This window comes from Sebastes fasciatus, chromosome 5, assembly GCF_043250625.1.
Source record: "Sebastes fasciatus isolate fSebFas1 chromosome 5, fSebFas1.pri, whole genome shotgun sequence".
In the NCBI taxonomy this organism is placed as follows: domain Eukaryota; kingdom Metazoa; phylum Chordata; class Actinopteri; order Perciformes; family Sebastidae; genus Sebastes; species Sebastes fasciatus.
Window position 1 is genome coordinate 25867964 of NC_133799.1, and position 14993 is coordinate 25882956.

The 14993-nt window shown below is 41.8% G+C and overlaps 1 protein-coding gene across 2 annotated transcripts in view; it reads left to right on the forward strand.

Moving 5' to 3' along the window:
* The window catches only part of kita (KIT proto-oncogene, receptor tyrosine kinase a), a 37805-nt gene extending 23815 nt beyond the window's left edge, over nt 1–13990 (forward strand). For both annotated transcript variants that reach the window (XM_074636114.1, XM_074636115.1), the window contains exons 10-21: nt 767–873; nt 1021–1147; nt 1680–1784; nt 2083–2193; nt 4052–4193; nt 4366–4460; nt 4549–4676; nt 6443–6565; nt 8260–8371; nt 8462–8561; nt 8836–8941; nt 10602–13990. In XM_074636114.1, coding sequence (XP_074492215.1) covers nt 767–873; nt 1021–1147; nt 1680–1784; nt 2083–2193; nt 4052–4193; nt 4366–4460; nt 4549–4676; nt 6443–6565; nt 8260–8371; nt 8462–8561; nt 8836–8941; nt 10602–10790 — 1445 coding nt within the window. In that variant the 3' untranslated portion in view covers nt 10791–13990. The remainder of the gene's footprint in view (nt 1–766; nt 874–1020; nt 1148–1679; nt 1785–2082; nt 2194–4051; nt 4194–4365; nt 4461–4548; nt 4677–6442; nt 6566–8259; nt 8372–8461; nt 8562–8835; nt 8942–10601) is intronic.
* Nucleotides 13991–14993: the final 1003 nt, after the last annotated feature.

The window sequence follows — 14993 nt, forward strand, 5'->3', positions numbered from 1 at the left end:
CAACACAATCTCCTCTCCAAGCCAGATAGATAGAGCCTTAGCAACACAACCTCCTCTCCACGCCAGATAGATAGAGCCTTAGCAACACAACCTCCTCTCCGTGTCAGATAGATAGAGCCTTAGCAACACAACCTCCTCTTCGTGCCAGATAGATAGAGCCACAGCAACACGACCTCCTCTCCGTGTCAGATAGATAGAGCCTTAGCAACACAACCTCCTCTTCGTGCCAGATAGATAGAGCCACAGCAACACGACCTCCTCTCCGTGTCAGATAGATAGAGCCTTAGCAACACAACCTCCTCTTCGTGCCAGATAGATAGAGCCACAGCAACACGACCTCCTCTCCGTGTCAGATAGATAGAGCCTTAGCAACACAACCTCCTCTCCGTGCCAGATAGATAGAGCCACAGCAACACGACCTCCTCTCCGTGTCAGATAGATAGAGCCTTAGCAACACAACCTCCTCTTCGTGCCAGATAGATAGAGCCACAGCAACACGACCACCTCTCCACGACGAATACATAGAGCCAGAGCCCGAGCTACACAACCTCCTCTCCACCATGAACCTAGAGAGAGGACCATGTTTTTGTAATAATAATAGGGCAATAATAATTGCCCTGCACATTATTGTGGCATTTATACGCCTTTTTCGTGTGAACGGGCAAGTGTCACGCAGGACCCGAGGCACCACCGCCCCACCGGGTGAAATACCAGGTTTTAAGTTAGTTAGATTGCCTCTAACATGACCACGTCTGTCTCCCTGCAGAGAGGACTGTTCCCCATGATCTGTTCACCCCTCTGCTGATTGGCTCCGTATCAGCAGCAGGCATCCTCTGTCTCGTCCTCATCATGCTCTTCTACAAGTACATGCAGGTAAGACAGCTCTGCACTTTTTCCCCCTTGCGTGGCACACCCTCTTCAATCACACTTTGAGACACGGCAAACGAGTAAAGCGTGTCGAAATCAATCAAGTTCATTTGTTACAAGCAGTGTTTGTTTTTGTGTCTGCGTTCTTTCCAGAAACCCAAATACCAGATTCAGTGGAAAGTTATCGAGGGCATCCATGGAAACAACTATGTGTACATTGACCCCACCCAGCTACCGTACGATCACGAGTGGGAGTTCCCTCGAAACAACTTGCGTTTTGGTGAGCAGTCTTTCATCGAAATGACCCAAATTTAATCCCATTAATCTCTCATTTCTTGCTCTGAAGTGTACGTCCTGTTTTTTATGTCCCGGTTGTAAATCATCGCAGAGGAGCCGAGTGATGTGGAGATAACTGTCAGTAATAGTCTCAGTAATAAAGCCTAACAGAGCTAGTCGGCATGACATCACCGCCGCCTCCCTCGGGCGACTTCATGGTGATCGACAAACACTCTGTTTTCTGTGTACATGGACACAGCGTTAAGGCTTTAGCCATGATGTGTGTGTGGTCACTAACCAGTTTCACAGCTCATTAATGATGAAACCCCACTCCCTCACTGCAAACATGATATTGTTGACATATTATGGGTGTTGTTTTTAAGAAACCTCCTTAAACAGGATCCTGCGTGTCCTGGTGCCTACGTACACAGCCCGGGGGCTCAAACTGGTGGTGTTGTCCTAGGAACGCTGGCACGGGGCCAGTTTGTGGGAGGCAAACAGGATGGGGAATAACAGTGTTTTTTGTCTGTCTTCAGGGAAGACACTGGGATCTGGTGCATTTGGGAAAGTGGTGGAAGCCACCGCGTATGGCCTCTCTGAAGCAGATTCGGTCATGACGGTGGCTGTGAAAATGCTCAAATGTAAGTTAACACACATGCAAATGAAGTGGAGCTGTGAGGAGCTGTGAGGAGTAGTGATGAATAAATAACTTTCCTGCAGGTGTTCAGAGACAGGCAGCAATTATGTGGATAATTTCATTCAGTGGCGGTGCAGGCTTTTTATTTGTATTACCCGCCAGCAGCAACAGACACTTATTTTTATTTAATCCTGCAAATACCAGCTCACGATATGTAATCGTAGTTCAACTGGAGCTGACTCTTCATTCCTTTTGATTCTGATTATGTTCCAATATTATTATTATTTTTTTTTCCTCCACAGCGAGCGCTCACGCCACGGAGAAAGAGGCACTGATGTCGGAGCTGAAAGTCCTCAGTTACTTGGGAAACCACATGAATATCGTCAACCTGCTGGGAGCGTGCACTGTTGGAGGTGCGGCAGCCATGTTGTCCTGTTTTATTATTTAGTGAAACTTCAGAGATTCTAGGAAGCTAATTTTGTTGTGATTCTTGCCGTCAATAGACGTGTTTCCATTCACATATTTCAGGCTGTTCTCACACCGTTGGTAGCTTTACCTACGAAAAGTAGTGCACTGTAATTTGTATATATATATCCAACGGAATAAAGTCATATGTAATCAACAAAATTGTGAACCAGGAAATATTGGGTCATACAAAAATTGGACTTTCACCCAGGAGGCCGCTGTTCATGTCTCGTGTGAAACCAGAAGTCAACGTTGATTTATTTGTCATGTAACTTCTGTACTTAACTAATGCCACTTACGTACTTATTTTAACCCAAACCAGGATATTTCTCTAAACCTAACGAAGTCGATATTTTCGTAAACCTAACTAAGAAGTTTTGTTGTGTAAACTTAACCAAGTTGTTTCCTGTGAAGAGAGAAGTTTACTTTGAAAAGACTGGAAGGGAAATTGACACGTTTTGCTGAAAATTTGTAGGAAAACGCATGAAAAATTAGGAATAATTTTTCGTAAGATATCATACAAATTGTTGAATGAGGATACGTTGCATATTTTTATTCGCATTAAGTATCGGAATAGAAAAGCTGTATGTAAACGGCAAAATATTCGATAAAATTCCCTCAAATGTGAACAAAAGTTTTTACGCTCGCTTGAGGTGATTATTGCCTTTGTCGAAAAAGAGTTGATGCGGTAAATGGATACGCCTTTGCCGAATAAATTCTGACAGAGCGGCGGCTCCTTCCCAAATATTCCCATAACGTGGGAATGCATGTCTTCATCTCCAGACAACATGAAACATGACCAATACTAGCTGACATGAAAGAACAATTAAAACGTACCCAACTGAAAAAAAATCCCGAAGACCTCTCTTCATTTTCAGACCGTTCGCATGAAAAGGTGTATGAACGACACGATAATACGCAAGCATTTATTTTGCAATAACAACACCTTTCTTGCTTTTGGCCTGTCATTTGTACGTCACGTAGTCTGCATTGACTGCAATGTCAACGCAACCACGTAAATATGCTACGCTCAAAGCTAGAAAGACTGCTTATAATGGGTGGGAGGGGAGGTGGAAGGGTCCAACAAACACAGGACTTTCAACCAGGAGACCAGTGTTTTTTCTTTGTAAGTTACATTAGCGACGTGTTTTTTGCACATATGTTACGTTGTTATATTATGCTTAGTTTACGCACATATTTTAAGCCCAACCATGACGTTTTTCCAAAACCTAACTAAGTGTTTTTGCTGTCTAAACCTAGCTATGGACGTTAACGTAGTTTTGTTGCATGGCATACAAATGACACGCAAAAAGCCTAAAATGCGTCCTCATGACACGCAGAATGTCCCTGTAATGTCATGCTATTTATACGCCTTCCAGTGAGACAGGGTTACCATTTTTATCTCTAACACATGTTAGATGGCCAATGCGACTTGTTTTGTATCCAGTTCACAAGATAGTGTCCAGAATTGCTAAATCTGATCAGAAATCTGCAAAAACTCTTGCAAGACTCGCTGCCGACCTGTCCTAACCTTAACTATTCAAGATCAGTGCCTATCCTTAACCGTCTCGCAAGAGTTTCCCAACTCACGGGTTACTTTCTCTACTTCTTCTACTCTGTTTACTGGCGGATTACAGCCATGTGTAGCCTATAGCGCCAATTGTTTATTTGCTCCAAACCCGTTGATGGAAATGCACCTAATTGGCATTTCTTTTTGCGTAATTTCAAAAGTTTGCTTAAAATTTGCTTGAATGGAAACACAGCTACTGTAGTGCTTTATTTTCATCATGTTTCTCCTGTCTGCAGGCCCGACACTGGTGATAACAGAGTACTGCTGCTTCGGAGACCTCCTTAACTTTCTACGCAGGAAGAGGGAATCCTTCATCTGCTATAAGCTGGAGGAAGACTGCTACTACCGCAACGTCATGCCGCAGAGAGACGCAGCTGGGTCAGCTTCTTTTTTATGTATAACGAGTGGTATATTGTGTGTGTGTGTAAGAGAAAAGATACTAGTATTTACTATCCAGAACGTGCGTAGGAGGAGGGTATTTGGACAGCAGCGTGCCTATGTGTGTGGCTGTGCTCAACTGAGACCAGACTGCTCCTTTTCCTCTTCACAGTGACAGCTTTAACGGCTACATGACCATGAGGCCTTCTGCTGCTGGCAACCCGCCGTTCGGCTCGTCCTCCGAGAAGAGACGCTCACTACGCAAAGGCAAGCACGCCAGCCATTCATCAGATATCTTAAAATACACAGAGAAGCAGTTGAAGTAAGACTCATATATCCCCGTTTGTCCTCTCAGGTGGCTCCTCCGAAGCAGACGCAGAGAGCGAGAAGTTTGACGAGGACGGTCTGTCTCTGGACACCGAAGACCTCCTCAGCTTCTCGCACCAAGTGGCCAAAGGCATGGAGTTTTTGGCCGCCAAAAATGTGAGTGTCAACTGTCTAACTCTGATGTGAATTCCTGCAAATGATGATGTGACAGAGCATGGATCATGTTTCCACAGCTAGTAAACGGATCTAAAACGTATGTTAGAGCACGCTGCTGAAAGATTTATTAGCGCTGGAGGCCAGTAAGCTCATGTATCAGTGTCAGCGGTAGTGTGTTACAGAGTCAAGTGTGGAAATTCAGCACCAAACTGCATTAGAAAAGGCACTTCATCCACGCCTAATGTTAGATTATTGATTGGTCATGTATACATCAGACCGGCAATACGTCATCGCATGACCACGCCCCCTTTTTGGGGAAAAAAACAATCTCTCATGGACGGTAACAGAGATTTTTCATGTGACGCTCAGCACGACTTTCAAAAACGTATTTTTCATGCCTTTTCCTACAAATGTCCAGCAACACGTGACGCACTTGTCAATTTACGCTCCAATCTTTTCAAAATAAAGCTACTTAGTTAGGTTTAGGAATAGTCCGACTTGGTTAGGCTTAGGCAAAAAACTACTTAGTTAGGTTTAGGAAAAGATCAACTTGGTTAGGCTTAGGAAACAACCTACTTAGTTAGGTTTAGCAAAAGATTGACTTGGTTAGGCTTAGGAAACAACCTACTTAGTTAGGTTTAGCAAAAGACCGTGGTTTGGGTTAGAATAACTCTGGAAGTGATCTAACTTAAGTACAGATGTTACGTGACAAATGAATCAACGTTGACTTGTGGTTTCACACGGTCACAATTACGTGGATTACATACATCAGACCGGCACTACGTCATCCAGAGTAGGCTCTCGTGACCACGCCTCGTTTTGAGGGAAACCAATCCCGTGTCCCTCGTAGACGGTAACAGAGTAAACAGAAGAAGTTGAAACATGTCTCCAAACTATAACGCTATGCTGAAGAGTTGCTGTGTAGTTGGTTGCACCAACAATAAATCCAAAAACGCTGATTTGTTCCCCTGCCATGTCCTAAAAAAGATCTAATAGAGGGGCTTTATGGCTCCAAGCTATAGACCAGACCAGCATAGCTTTATGGTTCCAAGCTATAGACCAGACCAGCATGGCGTCATCTCCGAGGCTGCGCTCCCCTTTCGGGGGAAAGAAACTCGCCGTCACAGGAGAGAAAATTATGAAAAGCTGTTGTGTAGCGGGTTTCACACTGAGATTTGAGGCTCATACGATACGTGAATATTCACTATCAGTGTGCTAAATGACTAAATGATGCTGGTGACAGTGACCAGCATGGCTAGCTAACGTTAGCTTGAGTAATACAGTCATACATTAACGTTATAGCAGCATCAGACTGTCGTCTCCAACTAAATCTCAGCCTATAGATCAAACAGTTAGCTGTCAACACGTTGGTTATTTACAGACAACACTTAGCCTAATCAATCAGATATGTAGAAAAGTCTGGATCAGCAATATCCAGCCACTGTGTTGGACGGGGGAAGACTGAAGGAACATGGCGGCGATCAACTTTAATTTATTAGGGTATCGCCAACGCTCAGGTTCAGGCAAGATCCCAAAACAATTATTAGACATGTGTATAAAACAAACGTTTGTATAACAAGATATAAATGGATACAAACTTGTCAAAATTACAATTAAAACATGCGTCAGATTGCATTGAAGTCTATGAGATCTTTTGTTTCCTATCCCCCTAAAGGGGGTGTGGCCCTGACTTTTTGTACCTGTATGTACCGGTCTGATGTATATGACATGTATCATAGATATTAACGGTAGCGTTTGTTTTTCAGTGTATCCACAGAGACCTGGCTGCCAGAAATATCCTCCTGACTCAAGGAAGAGTAGCAAAGATCTGTGACTTTGGCCTGGCCCGAGACATCAATACGGACTCCAACTACGTGGTCAAAGGCAACGTAAGTCCGCACCACAGATACTAAAGACACTTGATGAGATGCAGTGGTGGCCATTATGAAGGTCAACATGCCATTCTTATCTTAAACCAAACCCTGTGCTTCAGTTTCCTGGTTGGTGAAAGTCTAAATAGATTTGTGAAGTAATAAATTAGTTTATTGCTTTATCCGTCATGTCTTTACTTGTCAGAGCTCCTGTATAAACAAACGTCCTCCTTAAGAGTATTACATTTCACTAGGAAGCTACTTTTAACCGTATGTGGTTTAAGACGATACACTACAGCCATAAACATTGTTTTTTCAAGCACTGATCAGTTTTGAGAGTTTTGGCTTTCAGACTAGTAGAAAGAAAACATCCAAAATACACATTTAGGTGTTTATTTTATTACTCTGTCTATTTGTGTCCGTAGATTTCTCATAAATTCACTAAAGGTTAGCATTAGATAATGTCTCATTTGCATATTTAAACATAACATTTCAGAAAACTTAAAAATAATTGTCATAATGTCATGTAATGTCAAGTTTCATGACAGCCTTTCTATTAGTTTAAAATTTTTTTTGTGAATTTCACAATCAATGTCTTTAAAGGCCGTTTTCTCATGACTCTGAGCCAGAAATGTGGTGCACTGGAAATAATTTGAAGGTATCTAGTTCTATAAGACATCCATGGTTACAACTTTTAATGCCACAGTGACTTCCTTATATAGCTGATTGAGTTTGATCAGACAGAGCTACAGATGTTTTGCTGGCTAAGGCATTTCTATGACAGCGTATTTGGGCCATTGTAGATAAAAAAATATATATATTATTATGGAGCCCAGGGAGGGGAGTAATGTTCTGAGGAAAAGCTCTGAGATTTAAGTCGTAAATTTATGAGAAAAAACTCAGAAATTTGCGAAATTATAAAATCGGAAATTTACGAGAAAAAAACGTGGATATTCTCTGAGATTAATATGGCAAATTTACCAGAAAAAAATCAGGGAAAAAAGCGGAGGGGAAGGTTTTTATCTGAATATAACACCCTGTATTTAATTATTAATATTATTATTTTCACTTACAATGGCCTTATATGCAGTCATACATTTTCCTGGTTTAGTAAATTGAAGTTTTAATTTTAATTTTAAAGTTTTAAACTAGCTAGTAGTTACTAAAGACTTTACACACAATCTTTGCAATGGATTTATGAGAAGCTGGAGGTGTGAATGTTTTTGTACCTGCAGCTATCGCATCCTAAAACCAAAAATCACCCAGTGATCATCTAATGCTCAAGCGCTTCATTCTTCTTATGTATTAGGATAGAAGGTCGCAGGTAACGATGTCTGCAAGACAAACATAGTTTTGTTTAAATCATTAGCCAAAAGACATGACATTGAACCATATTAAATTACAGTTATTGTGGCTCCTTGGCAAGCAAGTTGTTTTTCTAGTGTTGATGAGTGACTGCCGATGAGCTGACTGAGATCTGAGATGTGTGTCTTTGCATTTTTTTCCGTTAAGTGTCAGGTATGAGTTGTGTGTTTTTAGATCCTCAGGGCGTCACTCATCACTGTGCGTGCATACCTGGTGTTTGGTACAGTCTGTTCATTTAGCAGTCCTCAGTCACAGTGGCCCCAACCACAGTAAAGAAAATAAGAATAGAAAGAAAACATTTCAAATGTTCAACTTTCCATCTCACTGAGTGCTTTTCTTTCTTTCAGGCTCGTCTGCCGGTGAAGTGGATGTCTCCAGAAAGTATCTTCGAGTGCGTGTATACATTTGAGAGTGACGTGTGGTCATATGGCATCTTGCTTTGGGAAATCTTCTCGCTGGGTAAGTCTATCCATCCGTTGTGTGTTTGTCTGGCTGCCTGTTTGTTTTCAGAGGTGCACAATGTAACCAAGTCTCCCCCGCTGTATGTAGGAAACAGTCCTTACCCCGGCATGCCTGTGGACGCCAAGTTCTACAAACTGATAAAAGAAGGAAACAGAATGGATGCTCCAGAGTTTGCACCTAGCGAAATGTGAGTTATTGTTGAATGTGTGTGTGTAAAAAGGATCACAGGAGAGATGGTGTGAACTGGTAGATGGAGGTGGTGAGACTATAAAGGAATGCAATGTGGGGGATTTCGGTCAGCTCTCATCCTGTTACATTTGGCTTTTCACAAGCATAACTAAAACTCTGCGGTGGAACTGAGAACAGAAAACACACACACACACAGAACGAGAGAAAGGGGGATGTAATAAACAAAGAGTAGACAAATAAAAGTGTTTGTGTGTTTCTCTGCTGCTGTGCAGGTATCAGATTATGAGATCCTGCTGGGACGCTGACCCCTTCAACAGGCCCCCTTTCAGGAAAGTCGTGGAAAGGATCGAACAGCAGCTGTCAGATGCCACGAAGCACGTAGGTTGCACCGCTTTGATCATTGTTTACTGTCACTATAAATGGTTCAAAACCGAGGACTTCACAGCAGGGTTATAAGTTAGTGAAACAGAAGCGACTCCAGGGTCCTAAAGTGGTAAAAGCTGTTGTGACACCATTGACACAATTTTTGAGCCTCAACAAAAAAAGATAGAAAATGTTTAATACATATTGGGGAATGAGGAATGAGGAGCATCTTGTGAAGTTATACTTTAGTTTAGATTTCACAAATAAGTATCAGGACCTTGAAAAGATTGTGCAAGAAACTGTGTTTATTCCAAAGAAAGAACCACCCGGACCTGCTGGGGAAATTGCCTCTTTTGTGGAAGAAGAAATTACTTTATTTCTCGTAAAGCTATGACTTTATTCTCGTAATATTACTAAGTTTATTTTTATATTTTCTGATTTAAATTTCCACATCTAGCCCTAACACGCTAGATGTGTGATTGTAAGACGCATCACTTCACGTGGGAAAACTTTTTAAAACCACCTCCTCGTGTGTTCACATGTAATTCAGCTAAAGGGCGGGGGGGCCTCTCGCAGCACCACGAGCAGCAGCAGACGTGTTTGAACTCTCAGCTGGTCTGATTCAATCATTCTACACATGAGGGCTTCCATTGTCCTCATGACTGTATTCATACACTCCAACAGCTCTGACAGTTCATGTCAATGTCAGGTTGACATTAAGGCTGATATACCTATTTGTTTTCTTGCTGAGAGTTGAGGCCTTTACGCCCCCGGTGTAGCGTGACGAATAAACAACATGAAATTGCGACGGTTAGGTTTAGGAAAAGATCTTGGTTTGGGTTAAAATAACTATTTACGTAACAAATAAGTTAATGCTTGGGTTAAAGTTACTACAGAAGTGGCGTTACCTAAGTACAGAAGTTATGTGACAAATAAATCAATGTTTGGGTTAAAGTAACTACAGAAGTGGCGTTACTTAAGTACGGAAGTTACGTAACAAATAAGTCAATGCTTGGGTTAAAATAACTACGGACGTGGCGCTACTTAAGTACGGAAGTTATGTGACGAATAAATCAACGTTGACTTCTGGTTTCACACGGGACACGATTCGCGATTTCTTGGGCGAAAGTTGGTTGATTTTTGACCCACCCATCCACCTCCTCCCTACAAGGTTTGTCGCTTTTTATACTTCCTGGTTCATTATTACGTGGATTAAATACAAATTGATTTTGTGGGATATATGGCCTACAAATTACAGTGCATTCTTTTTTGTAGGTATAGCTGCGCATGGTGTATGAGAACAGCCTCGGATGTCTTGGCTGAAGACTTTTAGCCCTGTTTTGCTTTGAACAGAGACAGGCTAGTTGTTTCTCACTGCTTCCAGTCTTTATGCTAAGCTAAGCTAACTGACTCCTGGTTCCAATCTGCATAAATAAAGGAGATATGTGACAGTGGTATTGAGCTCATCTAACTGTAAGCAAGAAAGTGAATAAGCGTCTTTACCCAATGTCAAATTATTCCTCTTAGCTTATCTGCATGATGTAATGACACAGAAAGAAAACACCAAGAGAGACAAACTGTTCAGATGAGATAATGATATGTTTGAAATTGCAGATCTGAAACAGTATAATAATTTACGTTCCCTCTGTTGTCTCTCTCTCTTCCTCATCTTCAGATTTATCTGAACTTCAGCTGCAGGCCTCCTGTGACGCCCAGAGCCAGGGAGGAGCCCAGTCCTCGGAGCGCCGCGCTTCACCGTCTGAACTCAGCCGGCACCAGCAGCGCTCCGACTCTGACCCAGCCCTTACTGGTCCAGCATGAGGTCTTCCTGGAGGGGACGACCCTCAGAGCCCACCGGGTGTAAGGACCCACCCAACCTGTCTGGCTGCCTCATAAAGTGCCTGTAATGTTCCGCCACAAACCACCCAACCACTACACCCGCCCGCCTTCCCGGTACCGGCAGCATTTGTTGTCGCGTGTTGCAGACGAATGGTAATCGCCATCTATTACCAGAAACAACAAAGGACGAATGGCTCTTATCATTATCTCTTCTATTGCCTGCTGATTACAGGGAGGACAGTTGGACTAATGCTCCCCTGCTCAAAAACAAAGAACTGTTCAGGCACCGGGAAGGTGGAGGGACTTCAACCGTTACTCTAACACTGTCATTCAGTACATTATGACAATGTTTTGTTATTTTTCAGTTACATTCTTTTTTCTTCCATTTCATAAAGGTCGTTTTGTTTCTTTCTATCCATTGGAGATTTTTTCTTTTTACATTTTGTGTTTTGTTATTCTTTGTTGTTTTTCTGATATTTATGTAGCGTTTTTATTTTTTGGTTGGCTGTTGCAATTGTTGGAGAAAAAGCACTTGAGGCACTTGAACTTCACATCATTACATTCACCACATAATGCAGCTTTTTTTACTCTTTTATTGTCAGTATTATTTCCAACTGTTCAGATCTATGTTGATATGAAGGAGATACTTTTCGGGGGCCAATTTAAATATAGATATTGAGACACTGGTATATAAGCTATTAGACGGCATGGTCGGCCATGCTTTAGAGTCCATAAGTGCTTCAAGTCGATTAGGAAATACATTTCTGCTCTTTTTTATGTTGGACGTTGCTACCTAGAGAGCAGCTAACTGGATCTGTTAACACATTACATAGATCAGCCCACGGTTACTTCACACACACAGTTGTCTTCAGAGATATGGTATAGCAGCTCAGTCACACAGCAGTTCGTGAAATAGTCACAAAATTGTGTGTATTGATTTGTGTACATAGACACGAATTTCACATTTCTTTCGTGATGGTCAGCACAAAATGAATTTGCATGTAATCCACGTAATTGTGGACTGGGAAGTTTAAACAGCGGTGAGCGCCACGTAGGGAGGAGGTCGGAGTGGATGGGTGGGTCAAAAAACACAAGTCAAAGTTGATTTATTTGTCACGTAACTTCCGCACTTAAGTTACGCCACTTCCGGTGTTCTTTTAACCAAAACCACAATCTTTTCCTAAAGCTAACTAAGCAGTTTTATTTTGACAAGACTGTAGCGGAAATTGAAAAGTGTGTCACGTGTTGCTGGACATTCGTAGGAAAAAGATCGAAAAATACGTTGCTGAAAGTCGTGCTGAGCGTCATGGAAAAAAAAGGGAAATTCGTGTCTATGTACACGAAAAAAAGATGCACATTTTGTAACTTATTTCATGAACTGTCGTGAGACTGTGTTGGGTATAGACATGGTACGCTAGCTTTTCATTTATGTGCTTGTTGACTGTATATGTGTACATATCTGTAGGTAATGATACTAGTCATTGCTATACGATGAGATGGGAAGTTTGAAAAAGAAGATAATGCCTGTTAAACTCTTGCCGTTGGTCTGTGCTTTGTTAACATAAGCATGTGATGCAGGTGTATATTTTCACTTTTTGACAGCTGGACTGCTGGAGAGTTCTCTTTTAAAGGTGTAAATAACTGTTCAGGTTTATATGGTTTTGCTCTCCTGCCACATCTAGTGTATGGTCTTTGTTTACAAGCATCAGACAGGTACTGCCATTTCTGAGATGTGAGTTTTCTTTTCACCTCCTTCCCCTTCATGAAGGACCAGGAAACGGGACCCTTTCTGTTGTGGCTGACAGGCTGTTTTGGCTGTATTTCTTATAGACCCCTTTTTCTGTTCGTAAACATGATGACGTATTTTGTGGGCGGAGCGTTAAGTGGAGGCAGAAACATTCTCTGAACATGTTAGTTAACGCTGGCTAGCAACTATTGGCTTTTTTTTTGCTAAATATTAGCAACATTTACTCTCTATCTCTGAAAAGTTTCTCCGATATTGTAGCTCGCTAGAGCCTCGGATCAGTTTGTCATCTCAAATTTATGTGATATCTGGATTCTGGCACCCGACAACACAACAAGATGATATTTCAGATGTGTAACTTTAGCCCACTGCTAGCGTTAGCCTCCAGTCTTTCCTCTGTTTTGCCTCCAGCTAACACCGTGACGTCATCATGACGTCGACATAAAAAGGGTCTATATTGTACAATATATTTAATGGATAAAGTCAGGGCGATGCTCATGTGAAATGCCATTAAGTGGACTGCAATTTTAGTTGAGGGGACAAGCCAGTGGCTCTCTGTTCAGACATCAGTTTCAGTGCGTTGGTCATCTCATTGTTCTCTGACCAGTAGCTGGTTTCCCAGCAGTCCTTCTGTCCTTTGTATCCAGCTGTTTCCTCCGTCACAAGTGGGACTTTCAGCACCTCTCAGCCAGTAGTCTGTATCAGTCCGGACCAGTATGATTACCCTCTTCCCACAGGTGGATGTGGTTGTGAAGAGCACCAGGAAAGTGTCCTGTTTGTGTGTATGAACATGTGTCTGTGTGTGTGTCTTTGTGTGCATGTCTGTATGATTGCAGAATTAAAAGATTTACTGTCAAGAGGTGCCACTACTAAACATTCATCAAGTCGTTTAGGCTACTAAAAAAAAAACCACAGTCTTACTGCTCTGTCTTTTTTTGTAAATATAAATGTGCGTATATTGTAAAGAAGTGATGCTTTTGAAGATGTTTATCTCAATGAAGATGTGGTACATTGATGCAGAATTTTATTATGCTGTATTTTCTTAAATGTGTGCACAGATTTCCGACTGTAGGTTCAACTAGAAAAAAAGCTGCTTGTGTCCCTGTCACCATGGTAACTTAAACGGAAAAGATTTCACTTTGGCTAATGTTTTAATATTGGCTGATTCATCATTTCAACCAGTTATGCCAGCTCACTTGGTAACTGCCTCGGCAAAACAGACTAAACGGCTCCCAATGGTCATACTGTATATCTGATGATCAATATTCATCAGTAAAAATGATATTACTGGGTTTTACAGCCAGGAAGGAGACGTTTCAGGATAATAGAGATTATTTTTCATTTCATTGCTCCCCTAAGATTTTTTTCCTGCATTTTGCTACATATTTATTAAACCTGAGGCTTTAGTGTTACTGTGTAAATTTGATGTGTTGCTAATACATGTGTCAATGTAAATAAAATTGTGTATATTGAATTCCCAATGACACTTTTTTTGGTCCCTTTTTCCACAACCAGAGTAGCATTACGATCACAGCACAGCACACGCATTTTGTTTTCTATGGACTTGAAATTAAACCATCAGCATATTACAAATCTGGTGAATCAGTAATAACTGATAAGCCTTAAATTGTTAAATTGTCCTCATTTAGCAGCTGGCTAAACTAGCTTGCTAATTCCACCATAATTTCATGCTACAGTTAAAGAACATAAAAGGCTCTGCATGAACAGCTGGACTTGGTCTACACTACTTTAACATTTAGCCGGACTTAAGTTTCAATAAGTATAATTATGCAAATCGCTAGGGCTAATGCTTATCGCTAGCATGCTGACTATTGTTATGATTGTGTTTAGGTAAGAATGCTTGTAAAGGGACTGTTATGGTGACAACCTACAGTCTATAAACCATAGAAAATATGCTATTTCTATGGTATAAACATTTGTGAATTTGAGTTTACATGCAAGGCTGGGCTATGTGTATGCTAGTGTGACGTCCCTCCTCCTATCTTGGAGGTTTCCCTGGCCAACTTCAGCAGGAAGTTGGCTGACGAGGGACGGTCGTCAGCTTGATTGAGCTCACCTGGGCCTTCCACGCTATAAAAGCTGCTTCAGTGTTGATTCTCGCTGTCTCTTCCTACAGCTACATCCACCCGGCATCACCTTTGTTTGGTTCTGCATCTTCAACACCTCCACGGCACATATGCCATACATTCATGCATTACATTCATTTTCTGACTTTGTTGATTTACACACTCCATTGTTCATTTGAGTTAACCTCTTAGCGTGGACTCCCTTTTTGTCACATTCCCTGAGCCAGTTTATGACAATGGTCGAGAGGTCCCAGGTTCAAATCCCGGATGAGCCCCCAAACAAAGGTGAGACGGTGGGAGGGGCGTCACACTAGCTATTAGCATAAGTGATTGACAGGCTAACTGAAAGGGTAACGGCTACTTTTCCCTAATAATCCTCTCCATAGAGGGCAGTTGC